This window comes from Ammospiza caudacuta, chromosome Z (assembly GCF_027887145.1).
Source record: "Ammospiza caudacuta isolate bAmmCau1 chromosome Z, bAmmCau1.pri, whole genome shotgun sequence".
NCBI lineage: Eukaryota > Metazoa > Chordata > Aves > Passeriformes > Passerellidae > Ammospiza > Ammospiza caudacuta.
The window spans coordinates 59,854,365-59,879,013 of NC_080632.1; the positions used below are offsets into that span (position 1 = coordinate 59,854,365).

A 24,649-nucleotide genomic window follows, 5' to 3' on the forward strand; every position below is an offset into this window, starting at 1 on the left:
AACACTGAGCTGGTAGAAGAATTTTTTGTAAGGTAATGGAGGTTTTAATTTAATTTGCAAAATGAAGATATTTGGTGGATGATTAGCATTCATGACATAGAACCTCAGCAAAATCAAAGATGAATGAAGTCTGTGGTTTGCTTTTTCCTCTGCTACTGATCAGTGGTATGGTAAAGGGGAACTGATGAGATGGATGTATGTGTGCCTGAAAATAGAAAATAGGGGTGAATTTCAAAGAGCTGACTTAGCAAGGGAACTTGAACTAAAGGTAGTGACCACTGAATCAGCAGATGAAGAGAAGTCAGGTGGAGAAAGAGAGACAATAAAAGCAGCAGGGTCAAATAAATTAATGGATTGGGGGTTTAAAAAGAGCTAAAAGATAAAGTAGTGAATAATTTGTGGAGGAATGTTTTATGTGCACACAGAGCAAGGCTCAGCGTATTAAACTTAGTATACTAGAAACTGAAGCAAAATCAAGAGTCAATGAAAACTCACTAGAAGTCTTCTAAAGCTAAAACAGTAGCTGATGCTTTGACATTAAAGAAATGAGAAGGAAAAAGGGACAATGAGATAGAAAATAGGCAAGAAGTTCCACCTTAAATCAGCAATGGCTTGCTGGCTTAGACAAAGAATCACAACAGATTTCTATAGCATAGTTAGACTTTTAATTATATTTGCAGCAAAACATTTCCCCATATTCCTACTCTGAAATCTCTCCCCTTCCATCTAAGGCTGAGGTCTTTCCTGAGCTCCTAAGTACTGAGCTTACAGTGTTACAGAACTGGATTCTTGTTAATCACAGCAGTGTGGCAGAGGGATATCACTGAAATAAGTAAATAAAATAAATACACCTACTTCTGTTTTATAGAAACAAGGAAAGGATGTGGCCTAATTTCTAATAAATCCAAGCATACATAATGCATGCACTTGACTGTTGTAAAATGCTGTCATTTTTTTTCTTTCCTATTTCCTTATTGCCAAAAGTAAGTTATTGCATAGGCATACACAATTATGCTGGATATATTATTGTTGGAATTTACATACACACTAGGAGGTTGGCATAAAGATGAAATGTTTTATTTCTCCTCTGTATTGAATGAACTCACCAGACTTTCTGCTATTCCTCAAAATAATTACTAAATCCAGCAAATAATCTCACTTTTTAACTGAAGGAAAATTGAATGAATTACTGTAGTATGAACAGTTTGGTGGGTGAGGACAGATTGGCTTCAAATTTAAGAATCCAGTTAATGCTAAATAGAAGTTTCAGAATGTACCTTTTTTGTTTAGTTGATTTTGTTTTGTTGCTTTTTTTTGTTTTGTTTGTTTGTTTCCCAGAATTAATGCATATCTCCATGCACAATAATTGTCACTGTTGCTTGAAAGGAATAAATGTGTAAAATGCATATATTTTCTCCTTCATGAGTACATATTGACCTTTATTTGCCCTTGTATGGTGTAGGTATATTTACTGGATCTTTACTGAAACACATTCACCTGGTAGACAATTTTTGTGACCTGAAAAACTCAGATATATTAAATAGCATGTTAATCAACTTTGTTTTGATGAAGCAACTGGAAACATCATCTCAGTTATATTTATTGCATGTAAATAAAATTTCTACGTTTGTAAAGAAAATAAGAGCTATTTTAAATCATTAAACCAGAAAACTTCAAACAACAGAAGTAACTGGCCTTTACAATTCTCTAACTACTAGCATTCCATTTTTTTATCAAGACAGATTTATTGATATCATCTATCTCTAAGTTGGGTGGAACCAATTTTCTGTTAAAAAACAGTGCAATGTTTGTTAGATATATGATCATGTTTTCTTCTGTAGATGTTACTTTAAGTAATAAGTTATGGCCCAAAGACTTACTTTTTCATAAACGATAAATATAATTAATCTCAGTCATTATATTGAAAATATTTGCTTAATAAAATTAACAGCTTTAGTTAGATCTGCATGAAAAATTATATCCTTTTTGTACTTGAATAGCAGTGGTTTTAGTTAAAAGTAATTAACTACATATTAGAGAGCTGCTCTTTTAATTTCCTTCGAATGTAGATAGTAAACAGAACTTACACCTCATTTTAATGACTGATAAAACAGTTGTACCACAACTTAAAAGTGACTAAATAGTCAATATTATGCTGAATGTGAACAGAAATTGGATACCAAATTGAAGACCTTTATATGGTTGACAGTTGTATTTCAAATTTTCATTGGTCTGCCTAAAAAAGATTTCTCTCTTGAATGCTGTGCAGAAATCTATAAGAACAGCAATGCACTTGTCTTCTGCTGAAATACAGTTATTGAATAGACATTTAGTTGAAAATGCTCAGATTTAATAGTATTGTCTTCTTCTCGGCTGCTGTTGATTGCTCTAGAAGACAAGACTAAAAACTTTTACCTGTGAAATCTAGCTGTCTGAAATGGAAAAGAAGATGGACCCCTAACATGAAAATATGTGCAATGTGTAATTAATCAGTTTAACTGATCAATTAAAATTCTTAATTGTGTGGCAGATTTATATCCTGTACCTGAAAATAAACCCAAACTACACTATGAGTCAAGCCATATATCAAAGCTCTATCCTCTACTGTACTTGTAAGTGTGCTGTTCATTATCCATTTAAGGCATGACAATATGGAATTCCTGTTCAAAACCTACATGCTGGAGAAGGACTCCTGGGATTCTCAAACTCTACTAGTACTGATATAACACCATATCAGTACTGGTATTTTATGTTATAGGCAGAACATGGAAAAATGTAGCAGAAAGTCAAACTCAGAGCTGATAGAGCATTCACTTCATCTGGCATTTCATGTCTATTGTTCAATTTAAGTAACATTTATTTCAATTGTCCATTTTTATGTTGTTCCTTTTAGAAAAGTGAAAAGACTTGCCCACCAAACTTTGGGTATAGCCAGAAAATTACACATCTGCATGCAAAACTGCTGATGAACCTATCCAAATTGGCCTGCTGTTTATGCAGAAAGGGATTTTGCTGGTGCAGTGCATTATCTTTCTGAAAATTTCAACATTATTTGAAATTTTAAGTTTTCATTCAAGATCCTTGGATAACCATAGTCCTTATGATAAAAAGTATTCATTCATTGTAAAGCAAGCAATAAATCCCTAAGTGTATTTCTACCTATTTCCACACAAAAGCCTGTAGGAAGAAGAAAAGATATCACAGGAAACTCTTCTGCTAAGAATTTCCTGGCCTTTTGCCACTAAAAGAGGAGACGACTTAATTTTGGGCATAGAATTTGAATTCTTTTGGACTTCCCAAATCTGGGGGGCAAGAAGGGCTTCATGTATATACAAAGGATCTGAAGTAAGAGAGGGAAAGAAATTATGGAGAGGAGGAAGAAATTATGCACTTTCTTCCTAGTCTTAACTCATATAATGTTTTTCTGCTGTCAGAACCTCACCCTCTTCTAATGGGGGGCAGAATGTGAGGGAGATAAGGAGTGAAGCAAAACAGTAACTTCCTAGATACTGACATAAGGAGAGACAGAGAAGGGACATATATTCCTGTGTGTAGTTTATGCCCATCTAAGGTGGTGTGACTGTGACTCTGTAACAAGTTTAATAATCTTAATTATGCAGAACCTTTTATCCTTTTAAATATTTTATGTATAAATAACTCACTAACTTACATTCTAGTCTCAAACACATGACTAACCCTGGTGAAGATTCCAAAAGTATGAAAGTTGTATTTCAGACAACATCCAGATCATTCAAAAATCTCAAACTTACTTTATAAAGATCTGGAGTAAACTAAGCATATACATCAACATATTCAGGATTGAATTTTCACTGACCCTTAGGACAGGTCATCATTCTTCTATTATGTTTTTAATTTATACCATTAGATCAGTCATGTGCTTTAAAAACAGAAGTTGTATAGGCCATATAACCTATTTTTTAGATATCTGTCTAAGATACGAGTGCTTTTTTTATAATAACAAATCATTGAAGGCTTTATGTATTTTGCATAGCTTGAATCCAAATGTGATTGCAACATACACTGACTTTTCTATGAATATTAGAAACTTAAATTTTAAAATTTTAAATTTAAATTAATAATTTCAGTAACTGTAAATAAAAATTGTTCCTTATAATTGTAAAAAAATTAAACAGTGTTTCTAACATTCTGATACTATTGCATTGATACTGTCACTATTGTATGATGGTAACAATATTCTGTGTGAGTAGCTGGTATATTTTTACTGTGCAGACTGTAAATTAACTTTTCTTTTGTATTTTATTAGACACCCTCGGTAAACAATCAAAAAGCTAAGAAAAGCAGTCAAATTCCACCAACAAATGCCTCTAAATCTTCTTCCACATCTTTTACAATGTATTCTTAATTCCTCCTGGACAGACAATATTATAACTTTTTGATTGTGGAGACAAAGTATGCAAAGTCTTCTGGAGAGTCTGTCCCTGGAAGAGACTAGGAGACAAGCAAGAGATTCAGCTGGTAGGTAGTTGTCAAGGCATGGAGAGGATTAATGCAACAAAGTGACAAAGCAGCACAGAAACCTGGAAAACAGGGAGCCAGAAATCCCTTTGCAGAAGTTTCTGCAAGACTCAGAAGGATAAATGCTTGCAAAAGATGTGGATTTCCTGCAGCTTTGTCTTTGTCACCTCCAATGCTCAAGCATATACACCACTGTCTTGCTCTGCTCTCCTGCTGCTATGTCACTTGAAGACACAACCTACTTGGAGCACCTCCATCTCAGAGCAAAACACAAACTCTTACCTCAACAATATCTGAATTTGTTCTGCTCTCATGTGGCTCATTATACTCCGTATATTTCAGCAACACTTTGTCCATATCAGTGCTGGCATACTGGAACAGTTTGTTGGTGCTGTTGAAGATTATTAGAGCAATCTCGCAGTCACACAGAACACTAAGTTCATAAGCCTTCTTCATTAACCCAAATTTCCTCTTTGTAAAAGTCACCTGGAAAGAAAAGCAAAAAACGTCCATGAGAAAACCACAAGTTAATCTCTGTAGTCTTTCTCCTCTTTTTTGGAGCTATAATGTCTGAGTGCTTTGTCTTTGAATTGAACATGCTCAGAAAACAAATCAATGAACATAAAAGAGTTCCAAAATAGAATATGTATGTGTGTGTGTTGCATGTATTACACAAGGGAGAAATACCTAATTATCATTGCACTAAATTTGAGATACAGGTAAGGACTATTTTCATTTACTGGTGCTATGAAGTGTTGATACTGCAACTTTAACTTTTAAATTCAAATATCCTTTAGATGCATACATCTTTCTCATCAATATTTCCAAAATGCACCTCAGATGAGCAGCTGTAAATACCTTGAACAAGTGCAGTCAATTCTGATTTTTCCAATTGACTTTGATTTCAACTCCTGCTAGCTTTGAAGCAAAGAAATTATTTCATAATTATTTAAGTATTCCAAAAGAGATACATTGCTCATGTACATATACATATAAGTGCTCATGTACATATACATATTCCAAAAGAGATACATTGCTCATGTACATATATAGATATGTATACATATATAAAACACACTCATGATACTTTTGAAGAAATATCTAGTGTGAAAAATGGCACTCATGAGAAAAGAGAATTATAAAGCATGAAAGAAGAAAATATCTGGTCAGCAGCCTTTGAAACAAAGTGTTTTCTGAACACACACATATGATATTTTATTTCATTTCAAGCCATATGCTTAAGAATATGAACTGGCATTTTTAGTACAAAGGGTCATATTATATAGGAAAGAAATAGGGATTTGTTTGCAAGTTCTCAGTAGGCCAGCAAATGCCCCTACATAATGCAAAATCCAGGCAGTATGAAAATTATAATTACTCTCTTCAAAACCTTAATTTTCCACAGGGATTGTTTTGACTATGAAAGACCTGCACATCAAACAATTTTTTATCTGCTTTTCTGCACTAGGTTACAAGTTCCAGTTAGACATGTGACTTGAAATACGAAACTACTACGAGCTGTTTAAGCTAATTGTATGGTTGAATTTTTCTCCTCTGTTTCTTCATCTGTGCAATTTCTGTTACATATCTTTCATTGACAGGAATTTTTAGGACAAAAATGGTTTTGCTAAGCCTGTAATCAATTGAATTTAACTCATGGTCAAGGTACTTGGTATGTCAAGAACAGGCACACAACCAAGTTTATTGGTCTGCCTGATTCTACATTTGTTGCTACCATCCCTTATACACCCATAAACAGTGGCACCTCTGCACATTGATGCTGTGGCAAGAAGATTTGTCTCTCTGAGATTCATATGGCTAGTGTTTTAACTTGTCACACTTCTTGACACACTTGTCACAAGTTAATGCTAAGCGCAGCCTCAGACTACCTTAAAATCCCAACATATCAGGCCAAGGAAAATGTAACTTTTTAAGTATTGCTAATCCCTATTTGTTAGATTCTCTCAGAAAGATGAGGCTTTGTGTCCATACTTATTCTCCCAAATGCACACCGAATGTTATTCCTTTTATTTAATTTCGATAATTTTAACTTCTGTCAACATACTGTTAAGAAAAAATGGATTGTTATTAGACACAATTATTCAAGCTTTAAAAGAAAACCACTTTCTAGAGCACTAGTCTCAAGTATGCATAACTTATAATTCTTTCTGCATTTGTTTATCATGGCTTTTGATATTTGGAATGAATAATGAGATAGATAATAAAACTTCACTCAAATTCTAATTAATAATAATAATAATAATAATAATAATGATGATGATGATGATGATGATGATGATGATGATGATGATGATGATGATGATGATGATGTTGTCTTCAGAATAGTCCTTTAATGGTTTCTCTGATTACACCAAAATGCAATGAAATGCTTGAAAGACAGAAACATATATAGTTATGTATATATATAAAAGCTTGTTTTAGAAATAATTAGTGATACAGAAAATAAAATCAACTAATTCAACATATTTTTCTGCATCTAACATGCTTTTCAGTCAACTTTTTGACCACAGTGCTGTAGGTGGAGTATCTTTGCATTTAGCAAGCTTTTAATTCAAGTCCACCCCAGTACAAAAATATCCCTAGAGCCAGTGTTTGTGTTCATTGTTAGGTAAAATGCCTTAATATTTTGAAAAACCATCTGCCTGTGCTGCACAGGAGACACTTAATTCATGATACTTATCACCAAAGTGATACTGGTCAGAGTTATATTTTATGGACAGTGAAAAAAACCCACAAACCAGAACAATGAATAATCTAGATCTTCATTTTATCTTTCTTTAAAGATAAAATTAATTTGAATATGGTTTTAATTTCTTGATCTTCCTCTATTATCTTCCTAATATTTTCTACATTGATCAGATAAAGCCTTCTGTAACTGATAATTAATTAATTAAAGGCAATTGTGTCTACTACTGTTTCACTACTTGCGATTTGAAATTTTAATTTTTGAATATGTAATTCACAGTGGTTTATCTTTACACATACATAATTCATATACATAGATGTAAATTTATTATGCTTTTATAAAAGTTTATAATAGAGAACTTTTCAAATCTATAGTGAAATGTCATGTCAGTGACTTCACAAAAAATTACTAATACTCTTAAAGCCATTTAAAAAACAAAATTAGCTTTTTGCATGCATTCTTCTGTGTGGCTAAATAACAAATATGAATATGCCATATGCTAAAATACTTTTGTGAGCAATATAAATAAGCTGAATTTTTATTATTTAACTTTATTTGTTTGATTTGTTCATCATTTGCTATGTGAACCATTCTTGTCCACACCAAAAAATTAAACACCATCTAATAAATATTCTCTAAGGTAGCCGACAACATTCTAGTAAAGAAAAGGTTTTGTTGTGAGGTAAAAATAGCATATTTAATACTTCTCATTTGTCTAGTTGGAAGGGAGTGTGGAATCTTCACTGAAAAATCTCTGATTATACTTGAACTGACTTAGTGCTGATAATTAACAAGACAGTCGTATTGTCATGAACACAAACTGTAGCTGCATCACAAAAAAATTCATGTGTTGACATAGTCTTATAATTTGTGTTCAAAGTCTTGGGAGTGTCATGTAACAACTGACAATGTCACTTTGTCATTTGACATAAACAATGCTATTGACACTGAAGGAAAACACACAGTGAGAAAATTCATCAACATATTTCAAAAAAGATGCCTCCAAAAAGGGTATACTCTTCAATATCTCTGTAACATTTAATTTTTTCAGCATCAAGAATCAAATCACTACATGTTATTTCCTGACAATATTAGTGAACATATGCCTCATTATCCCCACTATATAAATCACTGCTAATTTGCAGATTTTTCAGGTAAGAAACCTACTTCTTTTTAGGAGAATGATAAGTAGTTTAGGAGATCCCTTTGGGATAGAGTATTTTATAATGACAGGGTGAAAATAACGAAAAATTAAAGTGGAATGGAAGTGGAACAGATAGGAGGCAAATATTCAATGGTCTTTAAAACCTTTTTAAGCATATAAAACATGAGGGTTTTGACAATGATACAGTTTCTAAATACTTGTATGAGGTACTTGAATGCATGGTTTTATATATATTACAAAAAGAGCAGGGTGTGGAGATCACCAAAATTATTTCTGCATCCTACCAAAAACAACCAAATTCTATTCCTTTGTATTAACTCAAAACCCACTAGTCTTTTATGTTTGTCTTAAAACTATAGTTATTCTACTTACTTAATTTTTATTTATTTATTTTAAATGTTCTCTTAATAAGAATGGTGGTGTCAAGAAGATAGGTTACTAAAGTCTGAAGCATTTTTGTATATGAATAAGCATTAATGCTTATGACTTTGTATGGTGTGGGCTAATCAAGACATTACTTGATTATAAAATGCTTACAGTGAAGTAAACTTTCAATTTCCTTGATATAAATCAAGGTGAGCTTTTAATATATTTTGGTTGAAGTTCTAACTAAGGGTGAAATGTGCTAAAAGAAAGGTATTGTATAAAGAGAATTGTTAAAAGGGTGATTTTCAACTACAACTCTGACTCTTCATTTCCCTGAAAACAGCTTGTAAATAGCCTAGTCTGTATCTGCAAGCGAAGCTGCAGAGAGTCTGAATTCGAGTGTGCATGTCACACAATGATATGCCCAGTTTAGAGGGCAATTTGGCGCAGAGAAGACTTTCTTGTTTAATCATTATTAAATTAAATTTACTTAAACTATATAAATTAGAAGATACTGTCACTTGGTTACAATTACAAATTCTTTCAACCGCCTAAATTTCAATTTAGCTATGTGGGTTTGTAAATTGGGATGCTAGCCACTAGAAATAGTCTTTAAGTAAATTTCTAACAACAATTTTATAATTCTTATACATTTTAATATACCAATGAAGAAACAGAAGCATCCATAAATATTCTCATTTAATGAATACAACCTTAAGGATACATGATCTATGTTTTTTGCCATGTGATGATCGTGCCTTTCTTTTGATGGGAGCTGGTTTGGGATTAGTTTAGTTCAGTTTAGTTTAGTTTTAGTTTTAATTTGGATTCTTTGAAAAATTTTTTCTGAAATTTCACAAACTATGACAGGCTGACCCATAACATCACTCCATATGTGTCACTAGCAATCACAATATATGTGCTAACACTATGTTTCCAAAGCAGTGGTACCATGATGCTTCAAGAGATTCAGTCCAGCCAGTGTCAGAATATCAGTGCTCTTCTTACTTCTTCCTATTCTGACTATACAGATATATAGCTGCTGACATAGGAAAATGAGAGATACAGAATATTCACAAATGCTTCCCAAGTGTATTTCCGGCCATTAAACAGGTGAAGAGGGATCACTGATGCACAGAAGTATCTGATAATGGCACCATGTTGCCAGAAACAAATGTTAGTTGTTTGTCCTTATTTCATCCGGAATGTCTAAATTTCTGACACAGGGACGAGAGCAAGCACAGTAGATATGATGTATGTGATAAACAGGAGATACTACGTGAGCAGTCTATCCAACTTCAAACATAAGGCCAAGTTGGCCATATGTAATTAGAGGGGCTCTTCACTAAAATGTCACTGCTAAGCACACAAGCCTATCCTGTTGAAACATCAAATAACTACTGGAGAGGCAAAAACTGTGGTCATATCCTCTCTTCCATTTTTCCTCTTATTTTCCTCTGATTCTTTTTCAGAACCACTTGTCATATGAAGAGGTCTGGCTGAAACAATATTTAAAATAACTCTCTAATGGGAATGGTGAACAGCACTAGTGCAGAATTTGATCTACACAAACCTTCCTTTATGCAATAGTTGGGCATACCACATTAAATAAAAGACTTTCAGCAGACTGCTTCCGTATTCTTACAACCCTCCAGCAAAACTTACAGGGATGAGACAGCCTTGATTTATGCTGGTAAATGGGCTATTGTCCCAGAAAGCCCCAAGCATATTATGCTATGACTTGATGAATAGTCTAGATAAAGAGGAATTCCAAGAGGATGCTCTAAAATTATAGCCATAACAAATAAAATGTTCATGATTAACCCATATAAAAAAAGAAGGCTTTGTATGTTACACCACATTTTTAGAATCTTTGTGCATAAATACCAGATCACATACTTAAAGTAGTGATACTATTCAGTCTGCCCAAACCCAAGTCATGAGGGTCAATCTTGTTTTTTCTGTGTAAACAAAGAAAGGAGGGATAAAATTGAAAGATATCTTAATTAAAGATGATACAGCAACCTCAAAAATTAGGAGGTCAGCCAGTATCAATATGCTTCTTATTTTAATTTATAAATTAAGATCTAAGATCAAACAGGAATGAAAGAAAAATAAAGGCTAATCTTTGATGCTTCACCTCCTTTTGTTGAATACAGAGATATGACTATGTCCTTTATAGACAGATCTACAGATATGTACAAATATTAGGCAAAAAACCAATCTCAAATACACAGTAGCGGACACAATATACACAAAAGCTGACTTTTTTTTTTTTTGTATGGTATCACCAGTTATGGCAGATACAAACATATGTTTATAGTAAAAAACATGTTTATAAGTTCTGTGCTGCTAAAATGTTCATAAGGTAAAGGTCAAAGAGTATTTCATTCCCTGGTGAGCAAATGGTCAGGAAGCACATTTGTCTGCATTTCCTGTCATAACAGGAAGAGTGTAACTTCTTCCTCTCCACAATGGCTTCAGTTCTGCTTCCCACCTCTAGCTCTTTCTCCCCCAGGGCTTTCTAAACCATTCCTTGCAAGACAGCAAGACTGTGCCTGTGTCTGCACTATTTTTCCGCTCTGCTGTGTTGGCAGATGTACTGCACTCTCTTTACTTAGGCTTCTTGCTCACACTTCAAATTAAAAGTAATTTGACCTAAATATTTACCTTAGGATGATTCACTCCAAATTATGCTCAGAACATCAATTTGTAATACAAGTACATTTAACTTCAAAATATTGCATTCTAGAAATCCATGGTTCATTTCAGTAGCTCTGTTAAAATTTTACATCTCAGGTAGTCTGGAATAACATGAAAAATGTTGCCCGAGTTGCACATATCACCACAGATTAGGAGTCTTGAAAACTTGAGAGTGCAACTCTTTTCTTGCAGAAACCTGACTTTACCTCTGAAAAACCAGGGTCACTGTCTAGTTTTAATGCTATATTTCAAGTATATATCTGTGTTAAATTTAATATAAGCAATTAATAAAAATATGTAAAAGATAAAATGTGTGATTTTTAAGACAAAGGTTAATTGAACAAAAAATTATGCTTAGATGCATTGTCAAGCAGTTATGTTTTCACGTGAAAAAATTTCCCTGAAGACAGGTTGTGAAATGTTATGTCTAGGAAAAAATGAAGATGCTCCATGAAGGAATAATAAAAATATAAGTAAATAGGTGGAGAAAATGTTTTTTATCTTGTGCTCATGTTTGCATTAATATTCAAGGTTCTTAGCTCTTTCAACAGGGAAACTTCTGAGTCAGACAACAGTCTCTAAACCTTTCCTTTTAAATAGAGCTGAAACACGGACAAAAATAGATACATGAGATTGAAATTATTTTTGAAACTAGCAGCATTGGGTATCAAAGGCAGTAGAACAAATCTATGTCTTCCTGCATATGATCACTTCCTTCCAGGATATTCTTCCCGTGCCCCAAAACTTTCCTTTAATACCTGATTTGATTTGCTCTCTATTGAGAGATGGAGATAGCTCAATAATTTTCAGTTTATAGCTTTACAGATATTCTGAAATTAGAGAATGGTAAAAAGTCTGGGCATGAAAAATTTAAACAGAAGTGTATGTTATTGTTATACGCTACAGATTTACACAGACATGAAGCTTTAAAAAGGTTATCTCAATGTCAAACACCTTAATATTGAATTCTAGACTTACTATAGTATTTAACAAAAGTTAAGGCCCCAGCTGCTCATTGCAAATGGAAAGAAATGAATGCTGAGCAGAATCATTAAATATGAAAACCTCGGTTGTAACTGTCGCTATTCAGAAGCAGGAAAAATTGCAAAACTAATGAGCAAGAAAATCAAAGACACAAAAATTTACCATGTAAGGCTTCATATTTCCTAATATTAATTAGACAAAAAATGGGGATTAAATGCAAGACTGTGTTCCAGATCTGACACCAGAAAATCACTGGGTCAATACACCCCCACTCCTGGGTCAATATACCTCTGGATTTAGCTTACAGACCATAGATTTAATGAAATATTTTGTGAGAGACCTTGTATAACAGTAAGACAATATCAGTTATGTCATTAGACCTACGTATTTTAGGCCTGGACAGCTCTGTCTGGATGGCTGCAAAAAATTTCAGATGGTCCTCATCTGAAGCAGACCACAAAAGGCTATCAAAATATTTCACATTTATACAAAACCCAGAAAAAACATAAGGACTTTTCTGTGACAGAGGAATACAATTTTTCCTTCATATCTTCACCATAGCAAAGGTAGATAAATACTTTCTTTCAATTAAGAAAACAGGAAAATAAGGTTCACACATTTTCCCAAGTGATCTCCCTTTTTCTTTTTTTAACCATCCCAGAAGTGTTACCAGAATTCTTCTCCAGTCTGCTGAATTGAAATTTCTGCAGAAAGAACTTGTAGCAGTAAGGAACTTCTGGCATCAGATGTCAAAGCTAACATTTTTGGCTATTTGCTGAAATGCTATTGATTCTGCTGATGGTGGAACTACTGTGTAAGCAGTCACTGTCTATTTGATTGGTCTGTTGACAAAGCTAGCACAACTCCACAACCTTGTTGAGCCTGAACAATATTACCAGGGATTCATTCCTGATATAAATTTATAAAGACCATATTATCCATGAATTATCACTGGAATAAAAAGAAAATATTTGGTCACATTGACTAATTATAACAGGATTCACTTGAGAGTCTCAATTTTCATTTAATGCTATGGTAGTAACCAAATCCCACAAAAGAAATAAATATTTAATCTAGACCTGGCAATTATTCATTTTCCTTCTACATGTGTCAAAAAACAGTGAAAGGGAATTTTTCAGGTAGTCTGGAACCTTTCCAACCAAAGAAAATCCATGATCATTCATAGCATCAAACATTCGTGCCATCTTTGTCGCCATAAAGTATCAATGAGGACTAGAAAAATATAGCTAACTTGCAGCCCACAAGAAACATCATTAAATTAATGGTTTCTGTCAGTTAAAATCCTGAATTCTGCACTCACTAGTCATTCAATAACATGAGAACTCTTAAGCAGGCCAGGGTAAAAGGACTGGGCCTCTGATGACTTAATTGAAGCACTTTCCCTTTAATTTATCCCAAAAAGTCAAAGCTTAAAATAGTTTCTGGAATAGTTTTGTATCCTAAAATTGTGCATGTCTGTGATATTTGCAGCCACAAATATGACTCTGGGTAGTTTGAAATTACTTTTATTACCAGTACAGTCAATAAAGTGCACAAATCCAACCAACTAGATTTGCTCAGAAGAAATTCTCTTGAAGGGAGATCAACTCTATTTTTGTCCTTCCCAATCCACTCATACAAGCACTTTGAAGAGTAGGGAAGTCTTCTACTATAGCAGATAGTAGTGTGGAAGAAAACCGCTTTTTCACACAGAGAAAAAGTACATCATTCAATGGCTGACATAAAAGAGGCTGGGAAACTGAGTGGAAAATCAAGGACAAGAATTTTGCTCCCTGGACCTTGTATCAACTTGAACCATTTTACAAATATTCTAATTTCCAAATAGATTCACCTTTGCACTAGGAGAGGAGACAGAAAAATAAAACTACTGCTACAGCTCCTCATTTGATACATGTTCCACATATTTTTACCAGCATGTGCCGTACTGCAGAGGATTTATGTGCTTGAGAACAGCTGAGGATGCACCATCCAGGTATACCATATATAACATACCTTGTATTGTGAAACCATGCTGTGTTTGAATGTAAGCAACAAACAATTAGGCAGTTTCTAGCCAAGCCACTTGATGCCGTTCTTGCAAATACTTTTTGGTGAGGGAGAAAGAAAATATCTCCATCTGTAAATGAAGCTACAAACAGGCTTTGTGGAACTGTGCTTGAGCTGGTATTTTAGCTTCACTAATCCAAAAATTTTAACCATTTTTGTCTGGTGCAACATTTTAATCTTTTTTTTTAAATATATTTATGCAATCAAATAAGAAGACAAAATAGGAATAGAACCAAGTTCATATTTTAAGATTACTGGAAATGTGCAAGTTAGGAAACAAACTGATGCTGTGATGCTAAAGCAGCAATACATTAATATTGCTATGCTAAAGCAGCAATATTTTAAGAACCGGTGAGGTTTGTGAAAGAGTACATCTCATATAAATGGTTAAAACAATCAGCTATTATTAAAAATCCAGTTGTATTTAATCACATATATATTATTAAAATTAAAAAGCCTAATACCATAGTCCAATGAAATGATGAAAATTTTTTCATTTGGTTCGTTGAGCTTTAAATCAGGGCACTAAATGCAAGATAAAGTCAGTAGAAATTTTAAAAAAATTATTAATATATTAGTAGAAATAAGAAGCAGAATCAAGACAATTTTACAATATGGAAAGTAAAATAATGTAAATCTACCTCCAGCCTCACAGTGGCTAAGACACATTAGCAAATATTGAATTGGGATTGTTCAGACAGGAAAAGAGAAGACTGGAACTAAACTACAGCCTTCCCATACCTGAAGGGAGTCTACAAGAAAGAGGGAGAGGGACTTTTCACAAGGGCGTGGAGTGACAGGACAGGGGGGAATGTATTCAAGCCGACAGAGAGTAGGTCTAGATGGTTTAGATTACACATTAGGAAAAAATTTTTCACTGTGGGGGTGGTGAAGCACACATACAGGCTGACAACAGAAACTATGGCTGCCCTGTTCCTTAGAAGTGTATGAGGTCAGGCTTTGTGCAACCTGATCTTTTGGAACGAGTCTCTGCTTATGGCAGTGGAGTTGGAAATAGGTTTCTGCCAATCCAAACCATTCTGTGATTCTATGAGTCTAAGAAATGCTGGTGAAACAAACACTTCCTGCACTAACATTACAGTTGTTAGTATTCTAGTGTTACAGTTTTATTCTAATTATTAGTTCCAAAACTGATTCTGGAATTCATGAAGCTCTACTGTGAATAATTTCAAGACTAGCTGTCTCCTTTTTTAAAAAGTATATTTAACCTTTTAAAAGTGGTTTTTTTTACAGAAGTGGGGCTAAAATCTCTGTAAATACTATATTTGAGCAAGCAAGTTGAGATTGAAACTGTTGTATGAACTAATGTTGTGAATGGCAAAATTTTGTGGTATCATCTACAAAATAATTCAGGTTCCCTTCAAAAAGAAGTCATTATAGCATAGGCAAGTTTCAAACAACTACTGACTTAATATTTATAATAAATTCAATTCAATAGCTAACATCCCATTTTAATTCCATGCTATAAGACAATTAAAATAAATAGGATTACATTTATACATTGCTAGAATTATTGCTTTTTAGCCTGTCTTACCAAAACACGCAACTTTTAGGGAAAACACTAAATGCATCCATCATAAGGAACATTTTGCTGTTACAAGTGATTTTCTGCCATAGAGATCACAAGTTACTACTAACACTACAATTTTTAAACATTCTTTTAAGGACTATTATTTGTTGTTATGCTTAGACTGAGTTTTTTATGGCTTTATAAATATGTTTAGGCTGAGTTTTTTAAGGCTTTATAAAATCCTCCATGACTAACAGATTCTTAAAAAAATCCCTAAAGATATGAAGAAATTTATAGATCAAATTAGTAGTACTACTATATTAATAGTAACTCAGTATCAAGTTCTTAAAAATCAGCTACTGAAGATTATTCCAAAATTGCAGCCAGGGATAGGAATAACATTAAATAGAGTATTAATTAATTATGTGGAGAGATTATCACAGTTGTGGATCTCCAGATTCAACATAACATCCACATCCATTCATTTATATCAAATGTAAACAGCAGAAATTTTCACCAATATTATTTGAAAATATCAGTTACTGAATTTTATATTTGTGACCACAGGGAAGAAAATTTCCTAATTCCTAAATGATCATTTTTCAACTAGCAGAGATAGTGTTGATACTATGTGATAGCTCACTAACCATTTTATTTAAAGGAGAGTTAAAAATTAGTTAATCTGTCCTATTGGATCTATTTAGCCTTAGCTAAATAGTCCTGGTCACTTGGTTTTATGACTACAACATGCTAGTAATATTGTATGTGGGTTTTAGAATGTGTTAGGCTACTCAAATTCTTCTTAAAATTCAGACGGGAAAAGAGGAAACTTTTTTATGAAGTAGTATCTTTTTTATATGAAGGAGGTAAAAATAAAGACGCTGCAAATGTGAAGGAGCACCTTCACCTTCAAGAACTGGGATGTCTGAACTTAAATGAAAGTGCTCATATTATAATAACTCATATTGAACTGAGTTCAGAAAATATAGTACTAAAAGCCTGTGTCCTGTAGCAACTCACAGGTGTGCTTAACCATGTATATTCCAGACTGAACTCAAAGCAAGAAGAGCACACACAGCAGTCTTTATAGAATAAAGTCCTCAAGCAATAACTTCCTAACTGTGCATGTTACTGAACTTGAAAACACTGTGTGTGAGGTTTCCGGCTGCTTACAAAAGTATTTTTCTTTGATAGTCTAACATACATTGTGTATATGTATATGTTGGTATATGCATACGTACACAGACTGATCAACTTTTTAATCCTCTTTAATAATAAGTTACCCTATAAATATAATATGATGCTTAAGTCATGTATTTTTTCAACTCACCTGTCTGTTACGTTCATCCATAATCCTTGTAATCTGAATCTTTTTTCTCCCCATAGTCCCCGTTTTTTTTTCTCTCCTTCTTCCTTAAAATTACGTATTTTTCCCTTCTCTTTTATTCCTCTTTCCTGTTTCCTCAAAACAAACCTCCTTCTTCAGCACTTGCACCACTCAGTTCACAGTCCTCTGCATCTGTTCCTGCTAAACACAGAAAGGAAATCAAATGTTACCATGAAATTGATAACCAGAAGAAATTTATTACATGAAGCTGGCCAAACATCCTCATTATAATTTAGTGTACAAGTAAATTTGAACTAAAATTTACTGCCCCTACAAAACAAGTAATGCACAGAAGAAAAAAAACAATATTCAAAGGTTTATTTCTGTGAAAGAAAACACCAAATACAAATATATCAAGAAATAAAGAAAAATATTGAAGTACAAGTAGTGAAAATTTTAATGGAATTAATGTCTCTAATTTTAAATATCACTCACAGCTCTAATATGAAAAATTACCTAAATCAGAGAGTTAATAAACTATTCTGTATCTATGTATGCTAAACAGGGCAACTAATTTATTTCTGAAGGGAAAACAATTTTGTACTTTGACAGCAGATGTGATAATTTCCCTCATTATGCAAATAAAATGGACATTTATTTAAGTGTTACTTGATATATAAGAGTTGCCAGCTACCTTGAATCCAAAGTTCCTAGCTTTATTCTTTAAGAATATAAATTAGTGAAAATATTACTGAAGATATTTCATATATTATAATAAGTGAAAAAAATACTAGTGCTCTTTTCTGTCATTTCAGTGTAAATTCTAAAATGTTCTGCAAAGGACTTCTAATCTGCAAACACATGTTTTCTTATAAAAACAGAACAATAGAGGCAGATAAAGAATGTTTTAAAAAATATTTTCACTGTTGTAGTAATGCATGAGTTTTACAATACTGGCTCTGTCACAGACCTAAGGAGAGAAATGTACAGTATATAAAAATACACAATGCAGGAAACATATTTCACAAAATGTTACAGACCACATAATTAATTTATATAATATCCAAAGTATTTTAAAAATAAAATAATTTTATTTTAATAATAAAAGAGTCCATGGAAATAGTTAAAAATAAAAAAATTATTTTGTCTTGTATAAGGTAAAAAGCACAAGTTTTTCTGCTTTATAATCTTAGTTTACCATATTAGTATATTTTTATATGTTTTAAGCAAACAGCACAAAGGTTTTTGAAACACAGAACAGGAAAAAGAAATCTGAACAATATGAATTTAAATGTTCTTTTGAAGTCCAGTAAAAATATTGTCTTGGAATTTAAAAAATTGTAATTTTAAAACAGAACCTGGCATTTCCTCATTTATTCTAAACTTATAGTATCTTAGCTAACTTGATAAATTGTCACAAAATAATGCATAACACTAAGCTGATATTCTGGTCATTTGATTCATCATTTGGCTCTGATTCAAAGCTACTGAGCTAGAAAATTTAGATCTCAGTCCTTTTGATCTTCAATTCTCTTTTGATTTTCTTACATAGCATACATTAAACTTTAGGTTGTTCAAGTGTTTTAGAACTCTAAAGAAAAAAAATTAACAAATAAGCAGTTAGTCTGAGTTTTCTAGCTAGCCACTATGGTGTAATTAATCTGTTGGGCAAAACAAATCTTCAAGTACAGTACTTATTATATTTCTATATATTAATATCTTTTTGATATTATTTTCTGGGCATATTTGTATATTATTACCATAATGCAGAACACAGAACGTGGAATAATTAATGTTGCAACTATAAGAAAATATAGACTGCAAAAATTCTTGCTGCTTTTAATATTTTATATTATTATATATTATATATTAATATTTATTTTATATTTATATTTTATATTTGAAAACAATAGCTACTCACTGCTTAAATAGATACAAAGGTTGTTGATCATATTTGCAGCAACAACAAAAAAGAAGGCAAAAAATTTAAAATAAACTTATTTTGTAAATGTATTTTTAAAAGCTTCTTTCCCAAACAAAGCTAGGCAGTCTTATCTGATTTTCAGTGTTGACAAACAAACCCCATCTATTTTTAGAAACAGTTTTACATTTCCTTGGTTTGGGTTTCTTTCCTGTTTTTCCTATAGCCTTACCTCCAACCCAAAGCACAAATTAGAATGGTGTTTCCCACGCACATGCGGGACTCAAAGAGTCTAACTGTCTTTCTCTGCAGAAGCAAACCCATACTCTAATCCACAGCAGGGGCATATGGAATAACTTCCTTTTCTTTCATTCAGCTGAGGCCAGTGGCGCTATTGGTTTGCAGCACTGTCTGCCTAAGCTATTCACTGCAGTGTGGAAGGTCAGGGTGGGCAGATTAGAGCAGTTGTGGCTGGTTAGTGAAGATGAGCTGCTCTGCAGATCAAAATGCTTAGTAAGTTTGGAAAAAAATCACTTAATATGGAGAAAACTCTGTCAGGAAGGACAAAAATCACAGCAGAAGAGCAGTATGTTGAGTCCCTCCCACACACTTATCAGTTCTACATTAAGACCAGTCTTCAAACAACAACAGCTTTTACAGACAGTTTAAACTCAGACCTTAAAATTCCTGTGATCTACACAAATTTATTTTCAAGTAATTGATGCAAGACTTGATAAGCAGAATTTTGTATAAAACCTATAATTAGGTCATCTGTATGAAACATATAATTTGCAAGGAAACATAAATTTGCTTCAACAGGCAGTGAGTTAGGTTTTCTTGGATTAAAAAAGAATCTTGTTCCTATATGTCCTAGTTTGCCTTTTGCTTTGTCCAATTGCTAGTCCAATTTTAAAGAAAAGGTTTTCAATTTTTCTATTAAATTAATTTCCTGTTAGAACCGCCCCCCCACCACACACACTTATCAACACATTGTCTTTCAAGTGCTATTCTTACTATGTGTTAACTCATAGTTCTATATATTTCATTAGTACTAACATAAAAAAGATCATAGGACTGATTCCCAATTAATGAAATTCAGATAAGTAAATCAAGACATCTCATGCAAGGGCTATAACCTGCAAAGCTTGTAATTTCTAATTCAAACAGAATGTAAAGAACTCTGGAGAACAACAAATCCCTATGACTGCTTAGGACTTCATCAGTGCTCTCAATACTTTTTGAAAGTTCTTGCAGAACCAAGGATTGCAGAATTAAGCATTTAAAGTTGATTATTACAGTAATAAGTAAGTATTTAAAGTCCCTGTTAACTGATAAATTGTTATTTTACTAACACTAACAAAGCACATTGACCAGAAAAGTTGAATATACTACAAAAATGAAATAGTACCGCAGGCCTCAACTATCCAAATGAAATTAAAAAGGAGCTTTGTTGAAATAGCTCCACATAAAACTTCCAGCTTAATAATATAATCATGTGCAAACAAATTACATTTAAAGAAACATGAAGTTAAATGTTATTTTGTTGTAATTTTCTGCATTTTTTTGCAAAGCTGAGTAGTTAAAGAAAAAAAATCAAACCTAAAACAAACTAGACTGCTTTAAAAAAGAGGAACTTTATTTTTGGCGGTCTTCTATTCATTATATGATTTGGCAAAAGGCAGTGGTAGCTGACAGAAGATTGATCTGATCCTCAAGAAGGGAAAAGGAAAAATGTAGCAAATCGCTTGACCAGTACTGTCTCTCTTTTGAACACTGACACACAGACATATGCACACACATAGACACACATGCACACCCGCTATCCCTTCTCTGCAACACAGAAGAATCCTGACAGAATGGCAGGAAGCACGCACAGAGCAGTCAGGGAAGGATATTATGTCAGCAACCACGAACAATAAAAGGTGTAAAGGTGCTTCCTTCCCTAAACTGTTCCAGAAGCACAAAATGGGAACCAAAACTGTCCACTTCCTTCTCCGAGCAAAGCAGTCTGAATTTGCTCTGCTGCAACACCCGAGACAGAGAATCCTTAGAGCAGTTACACCAGGAGAAATAAGCAGTATCAAAACAAGACAGTAAAAAGATTTTATTTATAAACAAAAGAAAGAAGGCAGCCAGAGAAAAACCAAGTTAAAATGTGCTAGAGTTTATAACATTTTCATGGTTGCTTTACAAAAGTAACTAACTTGTCATAATGATGTCCTTGTTCCATTAAGCAGCCTACATTCTGAGTTGAATAATCAGGTTAAAACTGAAGAACAAAATAATTTTTTATTTATTATACTGTATAAGGAATTAAAGAAAAAAGTGCTGTTCCCTTTCCCTTACCATTCTTATCTTGATATAGAAAAGTAACTTAAAAGGTCTATGAAATCTTTTTATGCAAACCTGTTTTCTCAAACAGGTTTGAATCTGTGTCTAAAAATTTGAATATAGTGAGTAGGAACACATCATCTACTTTTCGGATGAAAACTTAACTGCAAAATGTAACCATGAACATTGACAACGAGGGACACATACTAAGATAAAATGGTCATTCAAATGGTTTCTGTAAAATCCTATGTTCTACACGCCTACAAAGACATCTACACAATGCAGAAACAGCTGGGCATACTGCAGCAATTGAAGACATCATTCACTGTCACTTTGAGTTGGGTATGTTTAAAGAAATGCAGAGAAGTGTGAAAATAATTATCTATCATGTTATCTGACTGATATCAGCTGACATTAAAGATAGAAGTGGTTTTTCACATTTATATGGTGGTTTGCTTGCATGATCATAACAAAGGACAGAGTTTGGGCCATTGACAGAAGGTTGTGATAAAATTACATATGTCATCACCATGGCAATATATCAGTAAAGCAGCAACAGTATGATCTACAGTATGTTTCTCCAGGCAGAAAGCCATGTAAAAATGAATTGGAGTAATCTTAAGCTTTCAAACATCTGTCCACAACATTCTGATCTAGAAATTAAACATAACCTACACTCTGGTGTTTTGATCTTAAGGCCAGGCTGCCATACAAAAAGGTTGAAAGGGAGTTAATTTTCATTGACTAAATTTAACTCTCAGGAAATATAAAACAAACATTCAAGTCATAACAGAAAAATTATAATAGATGAAGTACTAGAGACTACTAGAGAGACGGTACGCCAAACCAAAAAATCTTTAAATAAAGAAAATATTTCTAATCTGTAACTACCAAGGCTTATTATATTATCAGTTATTTAACCTGACTTCTGACTTATAGAATAAGCAAGATGTTCATAAAGTTGCAAATGATAAAACCATTCCCAATATGTAAATTGCTATTTAGAATTTTAAGAAAAAAACTTAAATTATTTGGTTTGAATTCATATTTCAATATTTTTTCTACTGCTTTTGAAATCATCTGCTGGACTCATAAGATTACTTCTACTGATAGTCCATTTATTTGTTTGCTTTTGCATAGAGGATAGTAAAATGTGTATATTTTAAATCTGAACTTCTAGAGCTGTACTTTATTTGCTTGCTTACAATTCAACATACTCCTAGTATAATGACAATATAGCATTGAATTGCAGAAATTTCCTTCCTTGCAGGTGAGTTACTGGCTTAATCAGTATTTTCTGATTAAGCCAATAACTTCCAAATTTTCTATGCGTTGGAACAGCCATGAGAATATTTTGCAATGTGATTTATTTTTTAAAATTTGGAATTAAGCACTTCTGAAGACACACTGTAAGAATGCTTCACACAATTGTGGCCTATGTAGCTTATAACTCAAATACAGTACCAAGTTATCTCACAGAGCCAGAACTTGTGCATCACGGGTGAAAGAGTTTCTTGTTTTTCAAAGTTCCCCTGAAAAGTTTTTTGGGGCAAACTAAACATCACTGCCAAAATAGCAGAGAAGATTCCTAACAACTTCTTAACAACTAGCGTATTTCACTGTACCACACACCCTGCTTGTCAAGAGACTGAGATATCCAGACACAGAATATTTTGTCTGTAGCTGCCTCTCTATTTAAGCCAATCCATGCCCGTATGAAAGAAAAAGAGTGACTTCACCTTATCTTTCACAATATGTGCTGATAGACATCCATCCAATGCAGAGGTAGAAGATTTTATGAATGTTGCATGCATGCTACACCAAACCTGGTCATGCTGATAAAGAACCATGACAAAAGATCAAAATACTTCCATGTGATCGTGAAATTTGCTGCAGATGATGAGCCATTCCTTGCAGCAGTGGACCACAAGAGGCAACCACCACATGAAAACTAGCTGCCTGGACTCCAGTAGATATGTGCCTGCTATGTTTGAGGAAGAAAGGAAGACCTGGCTATTTTACAACGTTTCTGAAGATGGCTAAAATGAAGAGGAGTATTGGATTTCTAAAGTGAATATAGCAGACACTACTTAGATTTTAAGGAAAACAATTAAGTGAAATGTTAGTATAAAATATATACCTGTGAAGAGTCAATTTTAAAACTACACTAATTATTTGGTGCTATTTCCAGGTGTACCCATCACCCAAACAAAAAAATCTTAAAGTAAATAGTCTGAAGAAAAGGTTTATATGTTTATGGTAAGTTCCTGATGTACCTTTATCTCCTAGACAGACATAATGGCAGTCTGGCCAACATACAGGGAATAAGATCCATAAGGTGTCAAGCATAACAGTTTATTCAATTGGACACACTAGCAGTAAAAGGGGGAAAAAATAAAGGATTGAAATCTGAATTACCTAGTTGGTCTGAAATGGAGACTGTGGCTAGGAATGGGAACCTGACTGAAAATGGAGTGGGGAAATTGGACCACTAGAAATTCAACTAAGAGTCGTGACAGTTTTGAGCTAATAATTTGATTGGATTGCATTATAGTTACTAGATGCACAAAGAATGTAATGAAAGGTGTTTTACAAATTCAGTCTGTCATTTACTGAGCTAAAGAAGAGAAAGCACCTCAGTGGTCAACAGGGTAAGATTTAGCACCTTGTGAGTTGAAAAGGTCATGGAGCTACTCTGGTTTGGGTCTGCTTGCATTGAAAGATGTATTATACACAAGGTAAAATACCAGTGCTACAGTTTGGGAGCAGTCTTAAACACAAAGGACTTTGGAGAGTGTTGGCTTATTACAGGAAAATGTAAGATCTCTAGTGTTAAGTTATTGTATCACCTGAAAGCAATCTCTGACTGTGGTTAGATCTAGATGTACAGATTTGTTAGTAATGTTTGCATGTGAGGGAGTCTGTGGAATTTAGATCTCCAAATTAGCTTTTAAAAATCAGGGATTATTCCAATAATACCTCGGTATTATTGGGAAAAAATATACAATACAATATCAAACCATAGTCTGAACTTGGGTACAGGTGCTTAG

At 33.3% G+C, this 24,649-nt stretch overlaps 1 protein-coding gene across 5 annotated transcripts in view; it reads right to left on the minus strand.

Moving 5' to 3' along the window:
• Positions 1-24,649, minus strand: part of MEF2C (myocyte enhancer factor 2C) — a 121,434-nt gene that overhangs the window by 60,235 nt on the left and 36,550 nt on the right. For 3 of the 5 annotated variants that reach the window (XM_058824200.1, XM_058824198.1, XM_058824199.1), the window contains exons 3-4: positions 17,351-17,548; positions 4,780-4,983 (exon numbers count right to left, since the gene is read on the minus strand). In XM_058824200.1, the coding sequence (XP_058680183.1) occupies positions 4,780-4,983; positions 17,351-17,404 (258 nt within the window). In that variant the 5' untranslated portion in view covers positions 17,405-17,548. The remainder of the gene's footprint in view (positions 1-4,779; positions 4,984-17,350; positions 17,549-24,649) is intronic. The other 2 variants (XM_058824196.1, XM_058824195.1) reach the window with 1 other exon arrangement.